The sequence below is a fragment of the Mesocricetus auratus genome, unplaced genomic scaffold (assembly GCF_017639785.1).
Source record: "Mesocricetus auratus isolate SY011 unplaced genomic scaffold, BCM_Maur_2.0 Super-Scaffold_100009, whole genome shotgun sequence".
NCBI classification, from domain to species: Eukaryota; Metazoa; Chordata; class Mammalia; order Rodentia; family Cricetidae; genus Mesocricetus; species Mesocricetus auratus.
This window is the reverse complement of record NW_024429193.1, coordinates 67,343,390-67,352,942: the sequence shown is the minus strand read 5'-3', so window position 1 is coordinate 67,352,942 and position 9,553 is coordinate 67,343,390. Positions and strand designations below refer to the sequence as shown.

General features: G+C 48.1%; 1 protein-coding gene across 3 annotated transcripts in view; it reads left to right on the top strand.

Annotated features, from left to right (window-relative positions):
• The first annotated feature begins 6,784 nt into the window (after positions 1-6,784).
• Positions 6,785-9,553, top strand: part of Iqgap3 (IQ motif containing GTPase activating protein 3) — a 41,150-nt gene continuing 38,381 nt past the window's right edge. For all 3 annotated transcript variants that reach the window (XM_005080111.3, XM_021233074.1, XM_040752506.1), the window contains exons 1-2: positions 6,785-6,872; positions 8,466-8,553. In XM_005080111.3, coding sequence (XP_005080168.1) covers positions 6,836-6,872; positions 8,466-8,553 — 125 coding nt within the window. In that variant the 5' untranslated portion in view covers positions 6,785-6,835. The remainder of the gene's footprint in view (positions 6,873-8,465; positions 8,554-9,553) is intronic.

Below are 9,553 nucleotides of genomic sequence, written 5' to 3'. Positions count from 1 at the left end.
CTAGCCCCCCACTGTGTGCTAGTAGCTGTGCTAGCCCCCCACTGTGTGTCAGAAGCTATGCTAGCCCCCCACTGTGTGCTAGTAGCTGTGTTAGCCCCCACTGTGTGTCAGAAGCTGTGCTAGCCCCCACTGTGTGCCAGAAGCTGTGCTAGCCCCCACTGTGTGTCAGAAGCTATGCTAGCCCCCCACTGTGTGCCAGAAGCTATGCTAGTCCCCCACTGTGTGCCAGAAGCTGTGCTAGCCCCCACTGTGTGCTAGTAGCTGTGCTAGCCCCCCACTGTGTGTCAGAAGCTATGCTAGCCCCCCACTGTGTGCTAGTAGCTGTGCTAGCCCCCCACTGTGTGTCAGAAGCTGTGCTAGCCCCCCACTGTGTGCCAGAAGCTGTGCTAGCCCCCCACTGTGTGCTAGTAGCTGTGTTAGCCCCCCACTGTGTGTCAGAAGCTGTGCTAGCCCCCACTGTGTGTCAGAAGCTATGCTAGCCCCCCACTGTGTGCCAGAAACTATGCTAGTCCCCACTGTGTGTCAGAAGCTGTGCTAGCCCCCCACTGTGTGTCAGAAGCTACGCTAGCCCCCACTGTGTGTCAGAAGCTATGCTAGCCCCCCACTGTGTGTCAGAAGCTATGCTAGCCCCCCACTGTGTGCCAGAAGCTATGCTAGTCCCCCACTGTGTGCCAGAAGCTACGCTAGCCCCCACTGTGTGCTAGTAGCTGTGTTAGCTCCCCCCAGTGTGCCAGAAGCTGTGCTAGCCCCGGGCAACCAAAGACGAAAAGGATGCTGAATTAACAAGAAGCCCACGTCCAGGATGTGCCTGCCTTTGCTATACCCTTCCTACCATCTCCTCTACTTTTGTCAGTTAGTTGGTTCCTGCTCTGGTCCTCAGAGCCCCTTAAGTCCAGACACATTGGTCCCATCAGCATGGCCTCAGAGAAGCCTCCTTTCTTAACCACTGAGCCATCTCGCCAGCCCCTGAGAATCCTCCTTTCTTTTTCTTCTCTTCTTTTCAGAAAGAAGGCAGAAGGGATGCCCTTTTCAGAGAAATTGTCTCTGGGGCTGGGGATTTAGCTCAGTGATGGAGAAAGGGATGAATGGATGCACAGAAAGAGGGAGGGAGGGAGGGAAGAAGAGTAAAGGGAAAAATGAGGGAGTGTTGTTTCTAAAAACACATGAAAGCCTGACTTGGCAAGGTCCCCAATCTAGAAGCATTCTAGTTGTCCCCATACAATCCTGGGGACCCCATCACAGGATCTCTTACCTCGGTGCTATTTCCTCCATGGATGGCTTTCTGGAATGGTTCCCCTGGCTTGGGTTACTTCTTAGTAGCTTTTAACTCAGAGCTGTGTTACCAGATACCTGGGCACCACCCCCTACTCCCAGGTGATCCTTTGAGTGACAGCTGTGCAGAATCTTGAAGGTGGCCAGGCACAGCTTCCTAACGCCTATTCCCTTCCTGCCCAACTGCTGCCCCACATCTGTAGACACACTCTCTTCCTTCAAATAAAAAATCAAAACATCATGGGACTATCAATCAATTATATTCACGAATATTATCTATCCCTTCCCATCTCTTCTTTTTAATTTAATTTGTATTTATTTTTAATTTTAGGGTAGGTTCTTATGATCCTCTTTCCTCAGCCTCCTGAGTACTGGGATTACAGATATGTGTCACCATGCCCTGCTCAGTCTCCCCCTTTCAAAGAAGAGGTGACTGCAAGCTTTAATGAGGCATGGACTGTCCCAGAAGTGGACCTTCTCATGTGTATACGCACTCCCTTGCATACATGCATGCATACACACATGCACACTCACATGCATATGCATGTGTGCACTCACACGCATGCATGCATGCATGCACACTCACAAGCACACATAAGTGTGCATTGAATGACATCTTTACAGTTGGTTACAGGATGGAAGGTGATGGTCGTAGGAAGCCTGAAGAGTAGAAGAGCCTCCTTGTCCCTGGACTCTGTAACCTCCAAGTTTTGTTTAATGAGAAGACAGGAGGCCCCACAATAGCCAGGATTTACTAACTTACCAACCCACCATCGAAGGCTGCATCTGAAAGTAGGTGTCCTCTCTTAAATCAAAAGAGATAAAAGGAAAAGCCCTTTTGAATAGAAAGGAACTCAGGCTGGGTGGTGGTGGTGCACCAGAGGCAGGTGGATCTCTGTGAGTTCGAGGCTGGGCTGGTCCGACAGCCTCCAAAACAATACAGAGAAACCCTGTCTCGTAAAACCAAAAAAAAAAAAAAAAAAAAAAAAAAGAAAGAAAGAAAGAAAGAAAGAAAGAAAGAAAGGAACTCAGGAAGTAGATGTGCTGACCACAGTTGCAACACAGTCTTCGGTGCAAGCCTGGCACACAGTGCCATGTTGTGCCCCAGGCAGGCTGAAGCTTCTGGTCTGGCCTGGGCTTTCAGGGGTGCTAGCAGAGCCTCTCCAGGCCTATGAGGCCACCAAGTGGCCCTACATTCAGCAGGCCTTCAGGAGGATCATCTGGGGAGGGGCAGGGGCTGAAAGTGCTCTCAGCCCAGGTCCTGGAGCTCCCAGTAACCGAGATCATTTCCAAATCATTGTCCAGTTCCTTCTCTGTCTACCCACCACATCCTTGCAGCTTGCTCTGTAATTATTAAAACACAGAATACTACCGAGAATATAAACATGATGACCACAACTAACATCTCCGTTCCGATCGTAACTTTAAATACCAGTGGCCTCAATTCTCCAATCAAAAGACACAGACTGACTGAATTAACCAAGAAACAAAATCCGTCTACCTGTTACCTCCAAGAAACAGTCTTAAAGATAGGCGCCACCTTGGAGTAAAAGGATGGACAGAGCCAAGGATGGACAGAGCTCAGGATGGACAGAGCTAAGGATGGAAGAGCTCAGGATAGACAGAGCCAAGGATAGACAGAACTCAGGATGGACAGAGCTCAGGATGGACAGAGCTGCTCTAATAGAATGGAGCCAGAAGCAAGCAGGTATCACCATCCCAGTCTCTGACACACAGGCTTCACACTAGAATAAATCAAAAGAGATAAAGAGGGACATTTCATTCTAAGCAAAGAAATGGTTAACCAAGAAGACATTACTATCCTAAACATATAAGCATCAAACTCCAGGGTGCACGATTTCATAAAAAAAACTACTAATGTACTTAAAGGCACAAATTAATTTCAGTCCATTAATAGTTGGTGATTTCAGTACCCCACTTTCTCCAATAGAGAGGTCGTCTGGACAGAAAATAAACAGAATAACTGGTGACACATGCATTTAATCCCAGCACTCGGGAGGCAGAGGCAGGTGAATCTCACTTGAGTTCAAGGCCAGGCTGGTCTACAGATCCAGCAAGTTCCAGGTCAGCGAGGGCTACACAGAGAAACCCTATCTCGGAAAAAAAAACCCAAAAATAAAATAAAATAAATAAACAGAAACATCTCAATTAATTGATATCATACACCAAATGGACTTAACAAATATCTACAGAATATTTTACCCACATATCAAAGAATGAACATTCTGGAAGCTTTTCAAAAGTAGACCACATCTGAGACACAGAACAAATCTTTACAAATTCAAGAAGATTGAAATAAATCCTTGTATCCTATGTGAACACAATGTGATAAAAGTTGAAATTGACAGCAAAAAAAAAAAACCTCTCTAGTCAGTATGCAAACTCATAGAGACTAAATAGCTTATTACTGAATGATCAGTGGGTCAAAAAAGAAAACAAGAAATAAATAAATAAAATTTCCAGGACACCCACAGCTAAATACTGAACTGAACTCTTAGAAACCAGTTGCAGAGAGGGAGGAGTGATGAGCAAAGGGGTCAAGATTGGGCTGGTGAAACCCACAGAAACTGCTGACCTGAACAAGGGAGAGCTCATCGGCCCCAGACTGATAGCTGAGAGGTCAGCATGGGACTGATCCAGACCCCCTGAACATGGATGTCAGTGAAGAGGCCTGGGCATTCTTTGGGGTCTCAGGCAATAGATCAGTATTTATCCCTGGCATCCAAATGTACTTTGGGAGCCCATTCCACATGGAGGGATGCTCTCTCAGCCTGGACACATGGGGGAGGGCCTAGTCCCTGCCCTGGGATGATATGACAGACTTTGGAGACCCCCCCATGAAGTTCTCACCCTCCCTGGAGAGTGGAGTTGGGATTGGGTGGGGGGTTGAGGGGAAGGGGAGGAAGAGGGAGCTGGGATTGACATGTGAGGCAAGCTTGTTTCTAATTTAAATTTTTAAAAAATTAAATAAAAATATGTAAAAAAAATTTTCCAGAAGAAAATGAAAACACAACCAATGAAACCCATGGAACACAATGAAAGTAGCCTTACAAGGGAGGGGGGATTTATAGCTCTAAGTGCCGGCATTAAAGAATCAGAGGCCACAAATTTGAGAGTGGGGGGGTGTATGGAAGAGTTTGAAGGAAGTAGCTTCCCAATTTGTCTGTACTCAGGCTTGCTCTCTCTAAGCCCCTGCTGTCATCTTTTTTTTTTCCCCCAAGACAGGGTCTCTCTGTATTGTTTTGGAAGCTGTCCTGGAATTCGCTCTGTAGACCAGGCTGGTCTCGAACTCACAGAGATCCACCTGCCTCTGCCTCCCGAGTGCTGGGACTAAAGGTGTGCGCCACCAACGCTGGGCCTGTGTCATCTTTTCTAGAGCACCAAGCTGCTCTGACCTGCATCTAGGGTTAGTAGTTGCTCACCAGCTCTTGTCTCAGTCCCTTGGCAAGCTGCCTAAGATGTGTAGGACGTGTCCCTCTCCCTAGCTGGCCTTTTCCCCACGTCACTAAGACAATTTTAATGTCCCTAATATTCTTTTGTTGTTGTTGTTGTTTGTTTTACGAGACAGGGTTTCTCTGTATTGTTTTGGAGGCTGTCGGTCCAGTCCCTAATATTCTTACACATGCCGCTTCCACTGTGTGGAATGCCCCTCACCTTTAATCTGGTAAATTCTTCCATTTCCAACTTGGATTATCAGGAGCCAGAGGCACAGCTCCACGCAGACACCTCCACCAGGTGAAGCCAGGTTTCTGATTTTGCTGCAGAAAAGAATTACAAGACAAGTCAGAATGAAGCAGAATTGAAGTTTTATTAATAAGAGCTTTGAACAGATTTTTAGGAACATCTGTTATTAGGGATAAAAAGAGAGTACACACCCAAGCATGGGTGTGGGCTTCTGCGTGAGTCATGCTTTTTGTGCCTTTGTAATAACATGTATCAGATTTCGATGGCTTCTGCAGTTACGTCTGAGAAGGTTGCCAAGGAACTTAAATGGGATCATAGGTTGGCTGTCAAGGCGCACAGGACAAGGTCACACAGAGAAGGGAAAACCTTAGGCAGACATGAAGATTGCACAAGACAGCTGAACTGTTTTTACTGTAAACAATGTTTATATTCTTATATGTGAGATTCCCAGAAAAGGGGCTTGGCCTTTGTAGGAGGCACTGCCCAAAGCACTGCTCTGTGGGCGCCTACAAGCTGGTAAACGTGCTTCAAAGGCACTCTCCTTTATTCCCAGGTTCTGGGGCTGCAGGGTGACGAGAATGTAGATGAGTTAGATGGCCCCTTAAAATGCAGCAGTTACCAAAGGCACCGCAGGATGAGGTCCCTAAGGGATTTGGGGAGCCCTTAGGCTTTCATTCCACATTGCAGGCTCATATCTGGAAAACGGCCAGACTGGAAGACCCACATAAGCTTAGGTCTTAATTGAGTTCACTGTCATTTTATCATGTTTTTCTTTCTTTTTGTCCTTTTGGAAATTTCATATATGTATACAGTGTGTTGTGATCATGTTCATTCTTAATGTTGTACCATTCTTACTGGAAATACTTCTGTATAAAAATAACATTATCAGCCGGGCGTTGGTGGCTCACGCCTTTAATCCCAGCACTCGGGAGGCAGAGGCAGGCGGATCACTGTGAGTTCGAGACCAGCCTGGTCTACCAAGCGAGTTCCAGGACAGCCTCCAAAGCCACAGGGAAACCCTGTCTCGAAAAACCAAAAAAAAAAAAAAAAACAAAAAAACAAAAAACCATTATCTCTATAGGTAGTCCTCACATCAATTGCTAGTTGTATAGAAAGTCTTTTTAAAAATCGTTTATTGCCGGGCATTGGTGGCACACGCCTTTAATCCCAGCACTCGGGAGGCAGAGGCAGGAGGATCTCTGTGAGTTCGAGGCCAGGCTGGACTGAAAGCCTCCAAAACAATACAGAGAAACCCTGTCTTGTAAAAACCAAAAAAAAATCGTTTATTAATCAAAACAAACAAACAAAACAAAACAAAAAGCTTGGCGTTGGTGGCGCATGCCTTTAATCCCAGCACTTGGGAGGCTGGGATTAAAGGTGTGCGCCACCAACGCCCGGCTACCCATGCCGTTTTAATTAGATCTGTTTTTCTATATTGCTTGATGACCAGCTGAAGCCTCCATTAGGAAAGTCTCTGCTCTCCACGCAGTGATTCTTTCCCTCAGTGCAGCGCTGACCTCCAAGCGTTTTGACTTTTGTGTCTACCACTCGTTATAACCCCACTCTCTAGAGAGCATGTCTACCCCTGTATTTGCCACCTAGTTCAGTGTATAAACCAAGTAGCGTACAGGGAAACCCAGGAATTTTATAGGAAATGGGACAGGTTAATGAAAGGAAGGGCAGCGGCAGGGACTATTTGGAAACGCCAGCTGAGCAGCTATCCCTGGATCCCTACCTGGGAGAAACTACGAAACCCAGGATTCCCTGCGGCACGACCGGAAGTGTCCCATCCCGGTGTGACCGCGGTGAGGGGTGGTGTCCCAGCGGCGGGAGATTCAAAACTGGCAGGAGACGGAACATGGAGCCGTGTGCGGAAAGCCGGGCTCGCTCAGCCTGTGAGTGCCGGAGGGCCCTGAGGAGCGTGGAGTGGGGTGCTGCTTGCTGGTGGGGCTTGGCCTTCGCGGGAGGGGCTGCCGGGAGCGCGGTGGGCAGTGGGCCGGTGTGCGCAGGGTAGCCGCGCTGCAGAAGGGTCCGGGAGTGTCGACCGTCTAGGTGGCCTCTTAAAGTTCTACGGTTCCTATACCGAAGGGTGCCATGCGACGGGATTCCGCAGTGCGTCTCAAACTGCTTGGTCCTTAATCACCTGGCGCTTGTTTAAAATGCAGGACCTGGAGGGCGGGCTTGGGGGCGCACTACGGTAATTCCTGCTGTTGGGAAGATGAGGCCGGAGGTCAAGAGTTCAAGATCATTCTCAGCTACAAAGTACTTAGAGGATGCCCCGGGCCACCAGAAACACTGTTTCCTTAGAGAGAAACCCAGGTTTCTGGGAAGGGCTGAAAGGATCGGCGGAACGAAAAACAAACCTTGCTTTCTCTACAACCCTTCACCACTAGGACACAAGCAGCAAAATCGGTGTCCACCCACCTCATGAGGGAATGCGCATTCCAGAAAAACCATTTTGTGGTGGTTGCTTTGGGGTTGTGTAGCTTTTTTGAGACACTTTGTGCGCGCGCGCTCGCTCGTTCTCGTGCCCCGCCCATTTCATCTCGCTGAGTCCCCAATTCATAGCTCTGAGGTGATGTCACTCACTTACGGGTTTATTTTCCATTCTTGAACAGCCAACTCTTGTTCCTTGCAAACTCTCTCAGAGGAACTTCTGAGTCTTTCGCCGTTGGCCAGTACTTTCAAATCTGTATTTGGAAGTGTGTGTCTGTGGGTTTGAACTTTTATAACTGCCACTTCAAATAAGCCCGGCCCTTCCTGAAACCATACAGCAGGGTATCCAAGATGAGGAAATAGGATAAAGAGTAAAAATAACTGGTGCCCCGTCAAAGACAAATCCACCAAAGCTGTCGTTCCTTTCATGTTCGCTGAGCTCGTATTTTTTTAAGAGTAGAGATTCACTAGCCCAGGGCGGGACAGAAAGGTACAGAGTGAATGAATTGGCTGCGCTTAATCTTTGGCTGTCAGCCGTGCTTCCAAGGGAGACATCTTTGAGAAGTTAGCATGTAGGGAAGGGTAAGACTGGAAGTTAAGCTCCCAGCTGAGAAAGGCTCTGGGTAGCCCTGCCGGTGGCACTGAAGGGCGTGTTTGAGGCAGACTTGGGAAAGAGGAGAAAGAGGAGATGGCTGCAGAGGAAGGAAGATGTCTCTGGCAGAGGAGGACGCTCCCTCTGATGGGTACACCCGGGGAGAAGAACTGGGAAATGTCTGTGCTCGGAAGGGGCTGCCCAGGGAATGTGTTCAAAAGCAGCGTCAGAGCTGAGGTCCCTGTCTTGTTGTTGTTGTCTTTTAAGCTTTAGTTTATTTTTATTTATGGGCACGTGTCTGTGTGTATATTCGACTTGTGTGTATGGGTGCCCCCAAAGGCAGAAGAGGGTATTGGTTCCCTGAAGCTGGCTGGTTACAGGTCGTTGCGAGCAGCCCAGTGTGGGTGCCAGGGCATCTCTCTAAGGCTGCATTCCTTGACCGTGTCCCCTCACACTTCAGATGAACGCCTCACAGCTGAGGAGATGGATGAGCAGAGGCGACAGAATGTTGCCTATCAGTACCTGTGCCGGCTGGAGGAAGCCAAGCGGTAAGCGGGGCCCAGGAAGACGGATTCCTTTTGTTCCGTCTTTCCTGTTCCAGGCACCTGTCTGTCACCAAAGCAAATGCTAACAGACAAGGGGCTGTGCTGTGGGGAAGGGCAAGTAAAAATAATTTTACCATGCCAGGCATGATGGTGCATCCCTGTAACCTCAGTGCTTAGGAGGAAAGAGTAAAAACTTCCAGGCCAGCAGCAAGGGAGATGGCTCAGTTGGTGCGAGCATGAAGTCCTGACTTCAGCCCCACAGCACACAGTCAGCTATGGCAGCATGTACCTGTAATCCCGGTGCTGGGGAGCCAGAGGCAGGCAGACCCGTCGAGCTCATTGGCTGACCAGCCTAGCCAGTGAGTGAGCTCTAGGTTCAGCAGGATGGGAAGTAACCAAGGACAATGCTTTATATCAACCTCTGGCCTCTGCATACATATGTACACATGTACAGGTGCCTCCCCTCCGGCCACACACACACACACACACACACACACACACACACACACACACACAGTTCAGAATCAGCCTCTACTACATAGCAAGTCTGAGGCCAGTCTGGACTTCATGAAACCCTGTCTTAAAACAAGACAGAAATGAAGAATAGCATTTTCTGGTTTTTCAGGCCAATCACAACTATTACATTCTTTCCCCCATACTCTTCAATATATATAACTCTACAGTCTTTGGGTACCTCTACCTACCATACTGTCATAATGCCCAACTAACTTACCTGTAAATCCCTGCGAAATCAGGAATCAGGCCATTTTCCAGTTTCATTCATTGTCTAAAAAGAAAAAAAATTGTCTTTTATATAACAGAGTACCATGTACAGTGAAAATGAAAAAGAAGTAAATCTGTTTAATTAAAACGAAGAATCTGGCCAGGCAGTGGTGGTACGCACCTTTAATCCCAGCACACGGGAGGCAGGGGCAGTGGATCTCTGAGTTCGAGGCACAGTGGGTTCCAGGGCAGCCAGGGCTGCACAGAGAGAGGAGCCCTG